This window comes from Schistocerca serialis, chromosome 9 (assembly GCF_023864345.2).
Source record: "Schistocerca serialis cubense isolate TAMUIC-IGC-003099 chromosome 9, iqSchSeri2.2, whole genome shotgun sequence".
Taxonomy (NCBI): domain Eukaryota; kingdom Metazoa; phylum Arthropoda; class Insecta; order Orthoptera; family Acrididae; genus Schistocerca; species Schistocerca serialis.
In genome coordinates, this window is record NC_064646.1 from 203,677,318 (window position 1) to 203,698,568 (window position 21,251).

Below are 21,251 nucleotides of genomic sequence, written 5' to 3' on the forward strand. Positions count from 1 at the left end.
ACATTGGACCAATTGAGTCATTCCATGTTCACTTTCTCTTTGAAGATTGGAACAAACTTAATTGTGTGTATGGATAATAATAATAATAATAATAATAATAATAATAATAATAATAATAATAATTTCATGTGGCTCAGTGCCCTGGTTCAAGTCTTTCCATTGGATGCCACTTTATCAATTTGCACATCCATAACCAACGTCATTTGTCCAATTGGAGAAAGAGGACCTATAACTTAATGTGAAGTCTGAACCATGTGTTGTTTCTGGTGACTCCTCACATCATTGAGAGGTGAAGGCTAGGTTAAAAAAAAAGACAGAAAAATTTATGGTCTGACCTTGATTCAACCCCATGACCTCTTGGTTTCTCAGCATGCACTTTACTGCTGGGCCACCAGATCCAGCATGCATATAGATAGTTCATCTATTGGTTTGAATTTGTAGCACATCCAGAGCAGGGATGGGTGGCAAGGGGGGAGACTAGGAGGCTGCAGAGAAAGGCAGCTGCAGAGGTAACAAGTTCTTTATTGAAGCATCTGCACTATGTAATACACCATGTCAGTGGCTGGCTGCTGAATTCTGCTGGGTCAGCTGCTCACTTACCTCACAATGCAATGTGGCTGTGGTATGCCAGTGGCCTTGTTACATAAGCCAGCCATGTGGCTTGAGTACCAGCAGCATGTACTTGACAATGCTGTATTTACTACAGCCACAGGGAGTGCCCCAGCTGCATCATGGCAGAGAATGTCCACCTCATTGAGATGCCTGTCCTGTGATGGTGATAATTTGCTGGTGTGCACAGGGAGCAATCTGCTCCCATCTGGGCAGGAGTCAGCTGTGCTGCTGAAGTAGACCTAGGGTGGCCAGCTGTGCCACTGCACTACATCTCGGAGAGACTTAGCATATAGAACTGTTGCCCTGCCATTATCTTGAACCAGTGACTTCAGATGGCAAGTCTATGTGGCTACCTTATTTTATGCAGCCCCAGTGTCCTGGTAGAACTGCGAGGCTGAGAGTAATTTCATTACAAAATGTCAAGTACTTATTGCTGGAAGTGGCATTCTTGTTGTATATTTGTGCCACTGCAAGTCACATATCTTAAAACAGCACTGCCACTGCCAATGTGATAAACCGCCTTGGCCCTTGGTGCAATGAGTCCATGTGGTATCACTTAGCCTACTGTGTCAGCAAGCTAAGCTGCCTCACAATATTGTGTTGGCCTTACTGAATAATTGCAGTTATAACATCCTATGCTTGCCTGCTGTCAGCAGTGCTACAATACAGCCCTGAGGTTCACACTATTATTCCCATATATGGTTGGTGCACTACAGATGAGTGAGTTCGTATCAAAACATGTGACATATATGACTACATCTTTTGATTGCATTGACTCATAAGCTTAAATTACTCACATTTTTTGGATTTTTTTCTTTTATTTGTACTGTGAAACCTTGCTTCTTGTCAAATTTCATGATTCAAGATCAATGGGAAGTATCCTGTAGATTTTGATGAGAGAGTTTTTGAATATTGAAATATGTGACATAAATGGCTGTACCTTTTGATTGCACTGACTTAGAAGCTCACATTTATCCATTGGTGAGGGACCATAGATCTTAGGATGTGACATAAACTTCAAGTTGATACCTGTACTGCTTATGACAAAAAGAGGTTTTAACAATTGGACAGACAGACAGATGGAAACAAAGTGATACCGTAAGGGTTCCATTTTTACCAACTGAGGTACAGAACCCTGAGAGTGCAAAAGCAGTTCACATTTCTTAAACTTTTAAGCTTTGTACAAAGCAAGTTGAACAAATGTGAACAACACATCATTGATGCAGGGGGAAACATCACAGAACAAAATAAAATTTAATGAAAATTTTGCTAATAGAAGTCACTGTAAGTGTCTTACATAAAACAGGTCGGTACATTTGTCAGATGAATCACAATATGATGGCTGTGGTTTGTGTTGCACCTTACACCATTTGTACTGTTCAGTGTGCATGACTGTACAATTTCAGCAGTCAACAACTGTGACACTGCTAGTTAGGTAAGCCCATCTACCATGGCAATGTTGTACCACATCAGATAGGAAATAAGTCCCGAGGTAAAAAACTGGATGAAAAGCAAAATGACATTGGTTTTTAATTGTCCTGGTGCCAAAAACCACATAAAAAGCAAAATTACATTGAGTTTTAATTGTCCTGGAGCCAAAACTGCATAAAGAGCAAAATGACATTGCTTTCTAATTATCGTGAAACTGGCGCAAGACATGTTCAATACACCACTTACCATTTTCTGCCACAAATTGAAATTGAGAAACAGCACATTTCATAACAGATTGGATTGTCTTGAGAATGACATTCAGAGAGAGTTGCGCAATACATGCCTGCAATTCAGCTACATTTGTAATTGGAGCACTGAACACAACATCTTTCAGATAACCTCAAAGCCAGAAGTCACATGGACTAAGATCATGTAATACTGACAAGCAGGCTGTAAGAAAATGATGACTGATAATTCTAGCATTTCCAAAATGCCTCTGCAGCAGCTGCTTCACAGGCTGTACAATGTGCAGAATAGCGCCTCTTGCCTAAAAATGATCCTACCCTGCATCCACACTGTTGAAGGGTTGGAACAACATTGGTGTGTAAAAGAACCTCATAGCATTTATCAGTAATGTTACAGGCATGACCCGCAGGACTCATATCCTCAAAAAAATATGGCCCTACAATAAATGATGCTATCAACCTGCACCACACAGTCACCTCTGAAGAATGAAGTGGTGCCTATTTTGTGCATGCAGATTTTCTGTTGCTCACATTCTGCATTTCTTTGTATTGACATGTCCATGGAGAAGAAAATGGGCCTTGTCTCTTACAGCACAATCTGTTGGTCAAATTTTTGTTAATTTCTTTTTACTCATTACATTTCCCACTGCATCAATAATAGCCCATTCAAAATTGACATCGTTCTGAGCAGCGATTATCTTTCTACAGTATTTTGAAATAGCAATTTAAATTATGGACACCCTGTACATGTGTGTGTGTGTGTGTGTGTGTGTGTGTGTGTGTGTGTGTGAAATCAACAGAATAATCATAATTAACTTAAAAACAGCCTATTATAAACATGATTATTCATAGAATTAATTTGAAGGAAATTGTTTTTGCATGTTGTTGTTACTGATGGTGTTTGTGACAAATAGCTAAAGATTAATTTACCTACCCATATCCCTCACTGATGAAGCAAAAGGCACTTTTTAAAAAATACCTCATCAAATGGAGTAATATTTATGTGAATATATAATACTTTCATTTTACAGAATTAAAATATCTCAGTGGATGCAGTTGATTTGAGTTAAATTTTGTATTTTACTTTATTAATTAATTAATTCTCTTATTTATTTTTACAGCAATGGCGAGATGTTTTCTTTAGATATGATGAAAACAGTGATGGTAGAATATCTCTAAGTGAACTTCGAGAGCTATTGAATGATGAGTTATTTATTACGGGCATTCCAGACCATGCTGTTCGGAGGCTGATGAAATCTGCTGATCATGATGAAAGTGGTTACATTGAATACAAGGAATTTATGAAAATGGTATGGGAAGGTAGAATACATTTATATTTACCAACTGTATCAGACAAATTTCTCAAGTTTTTGTGGTAAGTTTTATGGGACCAAACTGCTGAAGTCATCAGTCCCTAGGGTTACACACTGCTTAATCTAACTTAAACTAACTTACACTAAGGACAATACACACACCCATGCCCAAGGGAGGACTCGAACCTCTGACGAGGGCAGCCGCGCAAACTGTGGCAAGATCGTACGGCTAATCCGCACGGCTGTATCAAGCAAAAATTGATGTTATTAATGTTTATGAATTGTGTTAGACAACAACTGGCATGCTAAAATTACTTTCTTTTCTACATTTTTTTGAAATCTCTCTTTTCTGTTGCCTGATATTTTTAAATGTTAACAAGTTACTTCACTCTCTACATTACCGTACCATATAATTGAATATTTATAGTCAGCATAAAGTATGAAATAGCAATGATATCTGATTCTTTTGATCATACATCTAGATTTTACACTGTACCAAATATTACTTTCTGTCCTTCCCTACGCTGCCTTTAAGTCTCTCTCTCTCTCTCTCTCTCTCTCTCTCTCTCTCTCTCTCTCTGTACAAAATATGTACAGCAAATTTTGATGAATTTGAGTTTCCTGGCACTGTTTCATATCAATGTTCCAGGTGAAATCTTCTCAGTTCCAAAGCCTGTTGAAATTTTATGTGGCCCGCTATGTTGATACCGTTGTTCCTAAGGGAGCAATGGCGGGTGCTTATGAAGAGGAATATACCTGTAAAACTTTCATAAATAGTATAGCAATCATAAGTGTAATTGAGGTAAAAAGAAGTTTTATTTGTATTTAGTATATATGTGTAGCTTATTGGGAAGATGTAGCACTTATTTAAATGAAACATATTATTGGTGAAGTAATGGAAGTAAATCAGACTTTCTAGCCTTAAACTGAAAGGTGGTCAATTTCACACCAACACAACATTAATAATTCCAGTCTCTGATTCCTTCTGTGACGACCTCAGTGTAGACAACTGAATTATGTCTTGCCAAGAGTTATTACTCTAGATTGATTTATTTATTTTTATTTGGATCCATTTGACTACATTATGTACAGAGTGTGTACTTAGAACCCAGGACAAGTCATCCTAATCTAATACCTTAAAATATTTAACCTACATGCTACACTTTAAAATATGACTTGGTAAATACAATATTAATTTGGTACATACAATAACTTCTGTGTTTACATTTAGGTCTTCAAGTTTTTTAAATAATCTGCAATCAGAAAACTACAGCACAGACACACAAAACATGATGCTTCCTATAATATACCTCTAGCTGTAGTTTTATATTCAGGTATGTTTGTTTGATGCAGATCTACATGATAGTGTATCTTGCACAAACCTCTGCATAACTATTGCAACCTACATTCATTATTGAGCCTGCTTATTGCATTTAATCCTTGGTGTCTGCCTAGAATTTTTATCTCCTACCACTCTTCCCCCCCCCCCCTCCCCCCTTCCCCCATTGCAAATGGAGAAGCCCTTGATGCCTCAGGATATGTCCTATCAACTGATTCCATATTTTAGTGAAGTTGTACATAACTTTCTTGTATACGAAATTTGATTTAGTAACTCATTATTAGTTATGTGTTTTAACCATTTAATCTTCAGCATTCTTCTGCAGCACCACATTCCAAAAGTTTGTATTCTCTTCTTGCGTGAACTGCCTATCATCAACGTTGTAACTCAAAAATGTGAGTACATGTAATCAAACTTCATGCATTACTAGTGCCTCCACAGCCGGCCTAGAGAGGTCACCTCACATCCTGCACAGATGGCACAGCAAGTGCCTAATAGAAGCCCAGCGGACTGGGTCCTTGGTTTCACTTACGTTTACTTGTTTATTGTACACTCGCCTACAAGACTGTATATTGATGTGTTCTATAGTTATGAGACTCTGTATTGCTCTGTACTTAATTCATTGATATTGTGGGTCTCCTCATGTGGAAGCAGAATAAAACTTGGTTGGTGCTACTTCTGATATTGTGCTGTACAATGTTACAACATAATTGGCAACACGTACTGTATTGTACTCCCCACGTTTCCTTTCTTTGGTTTGATATACATCCAACATATCAGTGGAAGAAGTACTTCAAGTTTTTGTTGAACAACAGCAAATTCTCACCAACCAACAGCAGGCTCTCACAGTCATGCTAAACAATTTGGCAGCCTTGTTGATGCTACCAGTTCCACCGCCATTGATGCAACCCCCACCCTTTTCCTCCGTATTGTAACGATCTATAAAACGTTACTTCTTAACTTGCATTAGACTGTGGTTCATCAGTGTTGAGGATGCTGCAAATAATGAGAACATCATGAAAATTTCAAGCTTGACAAACTATTTATTGAGATCAGCTGATCGACAGAACTGATGTAAGTGCAGAAAAACTGAAGAAACTGACTTCCCCTGACGCAGCCTCACTGCATCACTTTAAATACAATTTTAACAATCCCTACCATTGTTAATTTATTACAAAATGTAACTTACAATTAAAACCAATTTTATCTAAACTAACTGCTGTTACATTTGTACAGGTTATAAAATATAATGTCAAATAACATAATGTTTTTACCATCATCTCGGTTTTATGTGAGAACATTAATTCACAATCTGATTCCAACTATTATTTTGATTTTACTTTAATTTCATAATTAGTGACTGTATGGATTTTATTGCTAACATTTGTTCGAAGTATACACATCGTGCTTTGCCAGACTGCATAAATTAAATATGCACATTTTCTCAAATACCAGAATTTCGTAAATTTGGGTGGTGTAACTAACAGGAGGTAAATATCTGCTTAATTTACAGGAATCATTCATTACAATGAATCACATAAAAATGAATAGTGAATGAAATTACATCACTGGATAATGATTGTTATTTTCATTTGAATTGTAATGAGGTTTTTGTGTTAGCAAATTTACAAATTGCAATTATGGTAATTAGAAGCGTTAGTTATTTATGCTAATGTTTCCACAGCCTCTTAATATTTGTTGCTAAACAGTTATTACTTCAATTTCACAATCTGACATTTAATTTGGCATATGCACATATTTTTGTTAATGACAACAATCTATTAACAATCATGAAAATGTACATCATTCCAGAATATTCTATATGTATTTACAAAGAAGAATGGGTTTTTTGGCAAACTGAATTGAATGATACCTATAAAAATACACATAAAAGGCCCTAGGAAGCACTGAATTGTACAATAAATACACTGATGCATATAAAAAAATTGGTACAGGACAGTTCATAATGATTTTGGCTGTTGCATTATAGTATGATGATTCTGCAGAAGATTGGGATGCACATGAAAAGCTTCTTTGGCAACATTTTCAGGCTTTTGAAATTGCCAACCCCAACTTGTGTAAGGCTTTATTTTTGTCATGGATTTCTCCTGATGTTTAACATCTTTTGTGTCAGCTAGCTCCTCTTCAGGAACTGTCCAGTTTCTCTTTTGATGAAATTTGACATTTGCTCTCTAGATTAGATTAGATTAGATTAGATTAATACTAGTTCCATGGATCATGAATACGATATTTCGTAATGATGTGGAACGAGTCGAATGTTCCAATACATGACATAATTAGGTTAATTTAACAACATACTTAAGTTAATATAACAACTTTATTTTTTGTGTTTTTTGTTTTTCTTTATTTTTTATTTTTATTTTTAAAATTTTTTTTTTCCTTAATTTATATCTAAAAATTCCTCTATGGAGTAGAAGGAGTTGTCATTCAGAAATTCTTTTAATTTCTTCTTAAATACTTGTTGGTTATCTGTCAGACTTTTGATACTATTTGGTAAGTGACCAAAGACTTTAGTGCCAGTATAATTCACCCCTTTCTGTGCTAAAGTTAGATTTAATCTTGAATAGTGAAGATCATCCTTTCTCCTAGTATTGTAGTTATGCACACTGCTATTACTTTTGAATTGGGTTTGGTTGTTAATAACAAATTTCATAAGAGAGTATGTATACTGAGAAGCTACTGTGAATATCCCTAGATCCTTAAATAAATGTCTGCAGGATGATCTTGGGTGGACTCCAGCTATTATTCTGATTGCACGCTTTTGTGCAATAAATACTTTATTCCTCAGTGATGAATTCCCCCAAAATATGATGCCATATGAAAGCAATGAGTGAAAATAGGCGTAGTAAGCTAATTTACTAAGATGTTTATCACCAAAATTTGCAATGAGCCTTATTGCATAAGTAGCTGAACTCAAACGTTTCAGCAGATCATCAATGTGTTTCTTTCAATTTAATCTCTCATCAATGGACACACCTAAAAATTTGGAATATTCTACCTTAGCTATATGATTCTGACTAAGGTCTATATTTATTAATGGCGTCATACCATTCACTGTACGGAACTGTATGTACTGTGTCTTATCAAAATTCAGTGAGAGTCTGTTTACAAGGAACCACTTAGTAATTTTCTGAAAGACAGTATTGACAATTTCATCAATTAATTCTTGTTTGTCAGGTGTGATTACTATACTTGTATCATCAGCAAAGAGAACTAACTTTGCCTCTTCATGAATATAGAATGGCAAGTCATTAATATATAATAAGAACAACAAAGGATCCAAGACTGACCCTTGTGGAACCCCATTCTTGATAGTTCCCCAGTTTGAGGAATGTGCTGATCTTTGCATGTTACAAGAACTACTTATTTCAACTTTCTGCACTCTTCCAGTTAGGTACGAATTAAACCATTTGTGCACTGTCCCACTCATGCCACAATACTTGAGCTTGTCTAGCAGAATTTCATGATTTACACAATCAAAAGCCTTTGAGAGATCACAAAAAATCCCAATGGGTGGTGTTCGGTTATTCAGATCATTCAAAATTTGACTGGCGAAAGCATATATGGCATTTTCTGTTGAAAAACCTTTCTGGAAACCAAACTGACATTTTGTTAGTACTTCATTTTTACAGATATGTGAAGCTACTCTTGAATACATTACTTTCTCAAAAATTTTGGATAAAGCTGTTAGAAGGGAGATTGGACGGTAATTGTTGACATCAGATCTATCCCCCTTTTTATGCAAAGGTATAACAATAGCATGTTTCAGTCTATCAGGGAAAATGCCCTGTTCCAGAGAGCTATTACACAGGTGACTGAGAATCTTACTTATCTGTTGAGAACAAGCTTTTAGTATTTTGATGGAAATGCCATCAATTCCATGTGAGTTTTTGCTTTTAAGCAAGTTTATTATTTTCCTAATTTCAGAGGGAGAAGTGGGTGAGATTTCAATTGTATCAAATTGCATAGGTATGGCCTCTTCCATTAACACCCCAGCATCTTCTAATGAACACCTGGATCCTACTATATCCACAACATTTAGAAAATGATTATTAAAAATATTTTCAACTTCTGACTTTTTGTTCATAAAGTTTTCATTCAATTTGATGGTAATACTGTCTTCCTCTGCTCTTGGTTGACCTGTTTCTCTTTTAATAATATTCCAAATTGTTTTAATTTTATTATCAGAGTTGCTGATTTCAGACATGATACACATACTCCTGGATTTTTTAATAACTTTTCTTAAGTTATTGCAAATGTACTAATGTTATTGCTGCTTGTAATGAGTTCTGCCATTGTCAGAAATGGTCATAACAGTCATACAGAGCTGCAAAATACTAACGCGAATTCTTTACAGACAAATGGAAAAACTGGTAGAAGCCGACCTCGGGGAAGATCAGTTTGGATTCTGTAGAAATGTTGGAACACGTGAGGCAATACTGACCCTATGACTTATCTTAGAAGAAAGATTAAGGAAAGGCAAACCTACATTGCTAGCATTTCTAGACTTAGAGAAAGCTTTTGACAATGTTGATTGAAATGCCCTCTTTCAAATTCTGAAGGTGGCAGGAGTAAAATACAGGGAGTGAAAGGCTATTTACAATTTGTACAGAAACCAGATGGCAGTTATAAGAGTCGAGGGGTACGAAAGGGAAGCAGTGGTTGGGTAGGGAGTGAGACAGGGTTGTAGCCTATCCCCAATGTTATTCAATCTGTATATTGAGCAAGCAGTAAAGGAAACAAAAGAAAAGTTCGGAGTAGGTATTAAAATCCATGGAGAAGAAATAAAAATTTGAGGTTCACCAATGACATTGTAATTCTGTCAGAGATGGCAAAGGACTTGGAAGAGCATTTGAACGGAATGGACAGTGTCTTGAAACAAGGGTTTAAGATGAACATCAACAAAAGCAAAACGAGGAAATGGAATGTAGTCAAATTAAGTCAGGTGATGCTGAGGGAATTAGATTAGGAAATTAGATACTTAAAGTAGAAAAGGAGTTTTGCTATTTGGGGAGCAAAACAACTGATGATGGTTGAAGAAGAGAGGATATAAAATGTAGACTGGCAATGGCAAGGAAAGCGTTTCTGAAGAAGAAAAATTTGTTAATATCGAGTATTGATTTAAGTGTCAGGAAGTCGTTTATGAAAGTATTTGTATGGAGTGTAGCCATGTATGGAAGTGAAACGTGGACAATAAATAGTTTAGACAAGAAGAGAATAGAAGCTTTCGAAATGTGGTGCTACAGAAGAATGCTGAAGATTAGATGGGTAGATCACATAACTAATGAGGAGGTATTGAATGGAATTGGGGAGAAGAGGAGCTAGTGGCACAACTTGACTAGAAGAAGGGATCGGTTGGTAGGACATGTTCTGAGACATCGAGGGATCACCAATTTAGTTCTGCATCTCAACAGTCAGTTTTCTAAAGTTGCCTTCTGTCAACTAGGAGAAAGGTGAAAATGCCACAGAAAGTCTGCTCCAAGCAATGTTTCATTGACCTTGACAATGGTGAAAGTCCAAGTGAAATTTACAATGACATCCAAATCCACTGTACAATCAGTTATGCTGTACAGTGGGATGGGTGTGTCATTTGCAGCTCATAGCTGTACTGGAGATTCGAAAATTTGAGACAGAGTACCTGTCTGTGGAATGGTGCTCCCCTACAAGCCTGGATCTGTGAGGAAATATTGATTTACATTTTTGGCAAGAACATATAATCTGCAACTGTTCTGGGAGATACAAGCAAAACTAGTTTGGCTCAGTTATCTTGGATGTAGATACTCTTGAACTTTGTCACATATGGAGTTTTGGTGGGAACAAGGTACAAAGCATTTGCGAGTATGACTTCTGAAACATGTGTGAAACCAGCGGCAATGTGCTCTCACTCAGCTGTAGTTAGAACTCTGATCATTTTAGGCTGTGAGCTACCCTGCTACAATCAGCTGATGACTGGAATTCCTGTGAGGAGCATGTCGTTGACCTGCAGTGAAGCTGTGGCAAATGGAATGAGGAGCAGAACAAATATGTGGTACAAAGGGAAGTAGGTTCTGCTGTAGAGCATGAATGCAGCTGTAGAATGGAATGGATAATGTCTTGCAAAGATGTTTTAAGGTGATCAAGGCTAACGGAGTATAGTCAAAGTGAGTCAAATGATGATGAGGAACTTTTATTAGAAACAGGAATGCTGAAAAAAATAGACAAATTTTGCTATTTCATCAGCAAAATAATATACAATTGTCAAAGCAAAGCAGATATAAAATGCAGACTGGCAAGAAAAAAATTCAACAATGGAAAATCCAGGATGGAATGTAATACTATTATGGAAAGAATAGTTGCTATTCACCATGTAACAGAGATGCTGAATTGCAGATAGGCATTAAAAAAAAGGCTGTCAGAAAATGAATTTTCAGCCAACAAGGCCTTTGTCGGAGATAGAAAACACACACACACACACACACACACACACACACACACACACACACACACACACACACACACTACCATAATCTCTGGCTACTGAGGCCACACTGCAAACAGCAGCACGTGATGGGAGAGGCAACCAGGTGGGACGGTAAGGAGAAGGCTGTGGCGGGGAGGGGGAGGGATAGCAGGATAGGAGTGGATGACAGTAAAGTGCTGCTTGTGGGAGCAAACAGGGATGAGGTGGAGATACAGTAGGGCAGATAGGTGCAGTCAGGAAGTTAGACAGGGGGCAGGGGAGGGTTAGTGGAAAAGGAGAACGGTAAAAAGAACGTGGGTTTGTTGGTGAAACAGAGGGCTGTGTATTGATCAGTTGGGAACAGGGAAGCAGCTAGAGGGTAAGTACAAAGACTAACAAAGGTTGAGAACAGGTGGGTTACAGGAACATAGCATATATTGCAGGGAGAGTTCCCACCTGTGCAATTCAGAAAAGTTGGTGTTTGTGCGAAGGATCCAGATGGCATAGGCTATGAAGCAGTCATTGAAATGCAGCCTAGCCACCATTGGGCATTGTATATGTGGTGATGAGTGGCCCCTCTCTAAATACAGCAAGGGTCTCTCTGAGGCCTTCACAGGCCATAATTACCCTCCCAATCTTGTACAAAAACAGATCTCCCAAGCCTTGTCTCTCCAGTCACCCACCAACTCCCAAAGTCCTACCATCTGGCCACAGAGGAGCATTCCCCTCATGACTCAGTACCAGCCAGGATTGGAGCAACTGAATCACATTCACCACCAAGGTTTCAACTACCTCTTGTCATGCCTTGAAATGAATAACGTCCTACCCACTATCCTTCCCACTCCTGCCACAGTGGTATTCCACCGTCCATTGAAATCAAAGGCAGGGCTACCTGTGAAACCAGTTATGTGATCTACAAGGTAAGCTGCAACCACTGTGCTGTATTCTACGTTGGTACAGCAACTAACAAGCTGTCTGTCTGCATGAAAGGCCAATGAAAAACTGTGGCCAAGAAACAGTTGGATCACCCCATTTATGGGCTCACTACCCAACACAATGTTCTAACCTTTGTTAGTCTTTGTCCTTACCCATTTAGCCCATTTCCTGTTTCTATTCTAGCACTACACAGTCCTCTATTTCATCAATGCACCCACTGTCTTTCTACTTTTCTCCTTTTCCACTAACCCTACTTCACCCTCCGTCTTAACCTCCTGACTGCACCCAGCTGCCCTACCCTCTCTCCACCTCGTCCCTGTACGCTCCCACAAGCAGCACTTTACTGTCCCCCACTGCTATCCTGATATCCCTCCCCCTCCCCACCCGAGTCTCCTCCCTGCCCCCGCCACCGGGTTGTGTCTCCCATCATGCATTGCTGCTTGCATTGTGGCCTCAGCAGCCAGAGACTGCAGTCATGAATGTGTGTGTGTGTGTGTGTGTGTGTGTGTGTGTGTGGTGTGTGTGTGTGTGTGTGTGTGTTCTATCTCTGATGAAAGTCTTGTTGGCCGAAAGTTCATTTTCTGACAGTCTTTTTGTTATACCTATCTGCAACTCAGCATCTCCACTATGTGGTGAGTAACAGCTGTCATTTCCACAATACTGTTACATTCCAGACTGGCAAGAAAGGAATACGTTAAAACCAAATATAAATTGTAAGATTAAGGAAGTCTCTTCTGAAAGTATTAGCTGCAGTGTAGTCTTAGACTGAAGTGAATCATGGATGATACAGAGTACAGAAAAGAAGGGCGTAGAAAGTTTTGAAATATGGTGTTACGAAAATCCTGATCAGATAGAGATTAGATGAATTATATTAGATTGAATAACTAATGATGCAGAGGAACTGCATCAAACCAGAGAGAAAAGAGGTTTATGTCACAACTTAAACAAAATAGAGACCAACTAGGTTTGGGACAGTGATAATACACTGGACTTGTGTTCAGGAGGATGGCAGTTTAAATCCTGATCCAGCCATCCACTATTAGGCTTTCTGTGGTTCCCTTATATCAGTTCAGTTAAAATTAATGCTCGGTGGGTTCCTTTGAATAGCACATTGGCAGTTTCCCTGTGCATCATTTCTCTGTCTCAGCTTATGCCCCATCTCTAATCACCTCATCAATGATGACACATTGCAACCATGTATTCCTTCTTTCTCTGAGTAAAAGAAGGCATGAAGGAATAGTTAGTTTGGTAATGGAGAAAAATGTGGCATGTAAAAATTATAGGACACAAAGGTGTGAATACAGAAAGCAGGTTCAAATGGATGGAAGTTGCAGTAGTTATGGAGAGATGAAGAGACTTGCACAGAATATACCAGCACGGAGAGCTGCATCAAATCAATGTACAGACAGAAGACAATAACAACAACAACAACACAGGTTACACACAGGAGTATACCCAGTACCAGACCATTTGTGATTCCTATTTTCTGTTTTCTTAATTTAAGTTTACTTTTATTTCTATCATTTAGTCTGTTATTGTCACCCTTTGCTTCCTGTTATAAAGAGAAGACTCCAACCAAACAAGAATAATGTCTTTATTGCCATAAAAATTTAGTTTCCTAAGTAGAATTCTATAGTATACAGAATCAAAACCCTTGACAAGGTCATAGAATACATAAACATTATAGTTTTTATAGTTTAGCTCCACCACAATATCATTTGTGTGATCATATTTGTCTTTTCTCTCAAGAATCATTGACATAAAGATCTCATTATCTCTCACATGTGATGAAATTATATCTAGCTCTGTTGTGGACTTTTGACCTCTGTTGTCCAATTAAAAATAATAAATAATGATTCTCAGTTCCAAATCAGTAGGAAAGTATGTCAGATATAAGCTACCAGTCAACATAGTCAAGCTCAGAGCAAAAATATAAGATTTCTACAAACTGTGAAATCTTACCTGCTGCAGATCTTCCAAAAACAAGTTAATAAGTTGTAATGACAAGTAATATTTTGAAACAGAACTTCTTTATCTTTTCAGAAACAAGACTACAGTGATTTAATACAAAAGTTAGCAAATAGAAGCCACACTTCCTCAAAACTCATTAAGAAATAGCATAAAGCATCCACAGGAATAAAATTGGAAACAATGAAAATGAGGCTTAAAAGTCAGTTAACACAAGTGCCAAAATATTTTCCAGTGCTTGCTATAAACATGTCACCTTTCCAGCTGACACCATAGTTTCAGACAGAGATCAGCATAATAAGACAGCACACTCATATAGGACAGATATATGGATTTTGAATTTACAGAAGCATTAGCACAAGATATTTGTAAAGATAATCAAATAGCTGGAAAGAAACATGTCAAGTGTGAGGATGGTCTGTCAAGCACAGTAATTAAAAATTCTCAAAAATTCAATTGTGAAGAGAGTCTTCAGAGATGTGGAATCACTCATGTTATACATTAACAGGCAGAAGCCTAGCTACTTCTGTAAAGTATACTGCTAACAAATTATGACTAGTTCTAATCTGCTAAAACTGATAATTACATTATACATTATGTATATATGTTAGAAGAAAATCACCCACTATGAAAAAAGGCACTTCTCTTCACATACATCTGTCCTAAAATTTCCATGACTGATTTTATTTTTGGTGTACAAGCAACATCAGTGCAACTTGAACTGCAAATAACAAATGTGCATTGGACCAGTCAGTGTGAGCAGACAGTTAAGATATGGATGTGCGGAAGCAGAATGTCAGTGTTGTTGTGTCACAAATCACAATGGAAAACATCTGTAAATCAGTTCAACACATTCTCTGGAATCTTTTGAAGGAAAGAAAAGTGTGTGTCAAGCTTGTTGCGCACAACTCGACTCAAAAATGACCATTTTTTTCCCACAAAAATCATCTTGGATGACAAGACTTTGTGCTATAAATATGAACCTACGACAAAACAATAAAATGCAAATTTCCATGAAGGGCCAATACTTTGATGATAGAACAGACATTCCAAGACAATGTGACATCCAAGTTGAACAATGTCAACAGTTTCACACTGTTGAATGAACATTCTATGTGTTGTACTCAAGTGGGGGGAGACTGTGTGGAATATATGAAGCATTAAAACCACCATCTTAACTTTTCTCTGGTTTTTATTAATCCAGTCTTGAAACATCTTGGGTGTGGGATACTACTTGGCTGCTGTTTTAATCTAACACTTGAAACAAAGCATTTATGTAATTTTACACAGACCACAATAAGCTGTCTGTATACTGCAAAAGTAAGTATCTATCTACACAAGTACTGGGGTAATGTGGAATATGCATCCTTGATTCCCAATATTTTTACACTTTCTGTTTTAAAGTATATGGACACTCCATTTTAACATGGAATTGACCACTACATGTTATGAGGGGTAGACATAACAGTATAAAACGAGGTCTGGAGTATTTTTCTGTCAATAGAAAAGCAATAACAACAGAATGGATTGGTTGGGAAAGCTCATAACTCACAATGTAGACCAGTCATTGGATGTCATCTGAATAACAAATCCACCAGGGACATTTCAACCCTTCTAAAGCTGGCCAAGTTGGCAGTTGGTGATGTGACCATGAAGCAGAAACATGAACAATCACATCTAAACCAAGACCAGGGAGACCTCATGTATGAAAGGACAGGGCCATTGAACTTGTAGAGAGTGGATGTGAAAAATCACATTAAATCAAGTGGAAATAATCACTTGTGATTCTAAAGTGCTAGAAAATGTCCAGCTAGCACAAGGACTGTGCATCAGGAGTTTAAAAATGAGATAAAATGGTCAAGCAGATCCTTATAAGCTACATATTTCTGTAGACAATGCTAAGCGACACTTGAGGTGGTACAAAGAGTGATACCACTGGATGGTAGATGACTGGCAAAGAGTGATCTGGAGTGATAAATCAGGCTATACCCTGCAGAAATCTGATGGAAGAATTTGCTTTTGGCAAATGCTTGGAGAATGTTATCTCTCATCATATGTACTGCCAACAGTGAAGCGTAGAGGAGGTGGTGTTATGGTATGGGGTTCTTTTCATGATTAGGGTGTGGTACTTTTACTGTGTGTGGGAAAACACCAAATGAGGAAGGATATTCTAACACTTTCCTGATGACCAGAGACTGTGTGGTACTGGATGCAAGACTCACATGTCTCTTGCAGGTAATTTACATATTGTGTGCAGCCAATCTTCTTCTCAGGACAGACGACTGTGTCGATCTTCACAATGCTTCTTCTCTGAAGATTTCATACTGGTTAGAGAAATGATACTGAACTACTTCTCTACTTTTGAAATGATTTCTTACTCTCAGAATACTTTCATATCAACTTCATTATATTTTCTTCTTCACAATAAAACAACTACACAAGTTTCATATGTGCTTTCAAGTCTTGCAAATCAACCCTGTCTGGAAAACTTTTGTACTTATCATATATTACTACAGTCTCTTTTGGTTTTAATAACCCTTGTCAAAACAGTTATTGCTCCTAGCAAGTCAAACAACAGAGCATATAATCTCTAGATAAAACATGTTTCATCCATCTCTGTAACAATCCTCATGACACCATACACCATGGAACATTATCCAGATACACTTTGACTTTTTGATATAACTTCTAGGACGCTGCTTGTAACCAGTTGTCGGGGCCGCTCATCTGACACAGCTCCTGGCTCCTCGTGACAGCTGTCCTTCCTGCACACACAGATATGTGTGGCACAGTAAAACGGGTCTCTCACCCTAGTCATTAAAATATCAGGTGCTCGAGATAATGGAGAGACAAGTGTTTCTAGAATTTACCCCAAAATTCTCAAAGTGCTGCAATATGAACACATTTTGTGGTGTTGTGTACTGTGCACAATAAAGAAACAGTTCAGAGATGATGACTATATGAGTATGACAATGCACACTGTTATAAATCAGCATCTGTGAGGCAATGCTTTGTGGACAATATCATTCCTGAAATGGACTAGCCTGATCAGAGTCCTGACCCAAACCCCATAATACACCTTATGGATAAGTTAGAACACTGACTTCATGCCAGGCCCCAGCGTCCAACATCACTACCTTCAAAACTTTCTGGCAGATTAAAACTGTATGCTGGACAGGAATTTGAACCTGGGACCTCTGCCCTTTTTGGGCAAGTGTTGTGTCAGTCTTTCTTCCAGGAGTGCTAGTCCCACAAGGTATTCAGAAATGGTGGAAGTGGAGCTGTGATGATGGATCATGTAATCATGCATGGATAGCTCATTCAGTAGAACACCTGTTCACAAAAGGCAAAGGTCCCAGGTTTGAGTCCTGGTCCAGCACGCAGCTTTAATTTGTCAGGAAGTTTCAAATCTGTGCACACTCTGCTGCTGAGTGAAAATTCTTTCTGGATTATTACCTCCTCTGCTTGTGCCTCTTGAGGAAGAATGGCTTGCCATTCCACCATTAACATTGAAACACCTCATTGAAAGTGTCCCCAGCAGATTTCAAGCTCTTGTAAAGGTGAAGGGTGGACATACCCCTTGCTAATGTCAACTAATACATTTGCAGACATGTTTCATCAGATAATCCATAAATTGTAGAAGGAATGACTAACAATGTATGCTTTTACGTTCATTTTAAAGATTTGGGAATTTTCCGTTTCATGCCTTATGTCCACTGGCAACCTGTTACAGATTTTTGCACCAAAATATAAAACACTGTTTTGAACAGTAGAGAAGGATGTGTAATATGTATGGAAATTATTTCTACTTCTAATATTGTACCTGTGAACTGCTGAGTTCATCCTAAATTCACCCTTGAATTTAACTGCAAATACAGTTAGGGGGTATATCTATTGTAAAGTGAGTATAAGTATTCCAACACCCTGAAGCAGCCTCTGTAAGATGTTTGGTTACCAAATTTAAACAACATCTTTATTGCACACTTATGTAAAATGAATATGTGTTCCACCTTACCTGCAATTTCCCGGAAGAGAAGAGAAAGATGGAGATTAGTTTATAATTAGAGGTCAGTTGCTTATCTCCACTTCTGTATATTAGTATTACTATTGCATACTTCAGTTTTTCAGGAAATACACCTTCATTCATTGACTGGTTACATTGTAACTCAGTGGTGGTACAACTGACTCATCAAAAGAGTTTAGTATTTGAGTTGAGATAGCATCATAGAAGAGTTACTACTTTTTAGTGATGCAGTGATTTTTGTGTTCTCTCTAACAGATGACTGTGTAAGCTAACATCCCAAAGATGTTTGGGGTTCACATGTGGTTTGACTTCATTGAAATGTCTTGGCTCAAACTCATCTAGGGGTTGAATCACATGTGTCGCATTACACGCCCTAATTAGACACTTGTGACCCTTTGGTTAAATTGTCTGGCTGATGGCAAGTTTATGAAATTGTATGAAACACAGATAATGCAACATTTAATAACAGTAATAATAATATCAGGAACTAAATTAATGACCCATAAATGATGTATGCCACACTGTTGCAATTTGTTTAGAATAATGTTTATTCAGAAAGAAACCTAATAGCAACAGTGGATGTATTTAGAATTACTATTACATTCAAGCACATATCCATTTGACACAGCTTGATCATTCACAATCTCATCGCGAAACACGTGTCCAATACTCCACCTTGATACTGACACGAAAAGTAAGAGTTCACACAAGGTGTGCGGCTGCTCACCACTGAGAGACTAAGTGCCGCGATATCACACGACACGAAATTTTGTAAGTTGTTTCACTTCCTAGCTTTGTAAATACCAACTGTCCACTTTCAAATCTCAATCCAAACAGTACCCTTTGGTGTCTCCAGCCAAACTGTCCCTTTGTCCTTCCCTGGCTGCGTTTCCTGCACACTGAATATCCTCGCCCAACTAACTAGGGCATTTGCCTTTCCTGAAGACATCCATCTGATTGGCTACAGCTTATTCTAAATTATTTTACATTTTAACATATTTAAAAAATCGAAGCTTCATCACTTTCACTTTCTAAATAACGTAACAATAATATCCATTACATAACACAAGTTAAATTCTTTTGCATGAAACCAGTATGATTTCCTTCTTAACTTTGAATGTCATGACCAGTAGCCTTGCACCAATATTCTTTCTGATAAATAAATAAAGAACAAAAGCAAGAATGACGCACTAAAATTTACAACTAATATTCTATTACCTAATGATTCAATAAGGTGTCATGCTGTCATTGTTCAAACTGTTCTGTGTGGAGGAAATGATGATCTGATGGTTAACTGAAAATACTGATAATTTAAATTTACTATATCTGTTAAACAAATAAAGTTACAGAGTTATGTTGACAATGTCTGTAATTTTAATGATGCGCTTCTATATGAAATGTCAGTCGTTAAGATCGACTAAAGTGTTCAGATTTTAGCATTTAGGTCTTTGTTACAAAACTTGCGAATTTCACTTTAACAGTAAATCCTAAACTATTATATACATGATCAATATTCAAGTTTTATTGGGATCACCATGAAAATTTATAGTGTAATTAATTTTTGTGGTGTTGATGCAGCATGCTTTAAATTTAAAGAAACTTATATCTAACATAAATTATGAATTGTGGCACGTTAATTAAATGCCACATAAAACTATACATTTATCAAAATTGACTGTCTATTGAAATGTCGCAGAAATATCAGTGCCACTGCACTCACTTTCACAGAATCTTTTTGTCACTACGAAGTCTCCAGTGGAACTACACAGATTCGGAGCCAAGTACCCCACCAAAAATCTGTATGGCTCTGCATTCCATTGCCAACGTTTTTTGGGAACAAATCTGTTGAAATTCTAATTGGGTGTAGATACCAGAAAATAAACACTTTCAGAAACCACCCAAGATCTGCACTGAATGCTTCTCCCAGTGGAATTGATACTAACAGATCTAAACTACACAGTAAACAATTGATTTACAGCATTTTCAAGGTGCTCATAAATTCTTCAATGATTCTGACACATTATTCCATTCCCACTAGAGACATACATCTCATGACAGATTCCCAGTCAACTTCATTGGCAAATAAATGTTTTCTTTTAATTTAAATAACTCCCTTACACTCAAAACTAACAACAAATGTGAACAAATCTTACCCCTAGTTTATTTCCATGCACTGAAGCTGCGTACACAAAATGATACTCCATACAACAATAAATTATTCCCCCAAAATATTCTCAGACAAGCAGATAAACATGCTTCTGTCTTCCTAGGTATGCATTATTAATTTTCATTTTCCAAATTTCTCTGATCTCCATGTAGCCAAATTGGCATGACCACAACTTATAATTTGGATTTGACAACAAACATAAAACCATCCAAAAATGTAAGCCTAATATGTACATACACATAAATAAATCCCTTATATAACCCCAAAAACCTAATTTATACGCATACCGTGCACCGATTTTTGGCATGATACCGTTCACCAAATAATTGAGTTCTCCAACCTCCTCGCACCAAAATGTGTGTCTAAACTATCTCTTTATTAATTGCACAGACCATAACTTCAGCACATAAAACATCATTACTACCTTCCTTCAAAAATAATTCACCAGTATCCACTAGACAAATTCATTAACAGCTGATGAGACTATTGCTACACCACCCTTATTACCTTCCTTAACAACCTTCACCATCACAATATAACCTGAAACATTATCTCCTTCATCACTATAATCATTACCGCTGGTTAGTACCTATTTAGAATTTTCTATACCATATAACCCCCCAAATTCAGCTCTATCTCGGCCAAAAAAAAGTCCTTATGCAAAGGACAACAAACAAGTTACAATAAATCCTGAAATAAAATATTGCAAATTACCCCTCCAAACTTGCACATATTGTTCTCTTCATACCATCCATG

The 21,251-nt window shown here is 37.4% G+C and overlaps 1 protein-coding gene across 1 annotated transcript in view; it reads left to right on the forward strand.

The window, feature by feature from the left end:
* LOC126418967 (protein rhomboid-like) overlaps positions 1 to 21,251 on the forward strand; it is a 121,385-nt gene that overhangs the window by 18,119 nt on the left and 82,015 nt on the right. The window contains exons 2-3 of the mRNA XM_050086014.1: positions 3,410 to 3,598; positions 4,251 to 4,403. Coding sequence (XP_049941971.1) covers positions 3,410 to 3,598; positions 4,251 to 4,403 — 342 coding nt within the window. The remainder of the gene's footprint in view (positions 1 to 3,409; positions 3,599 to 4,250; positions 4,404 to 21,251) is intronic.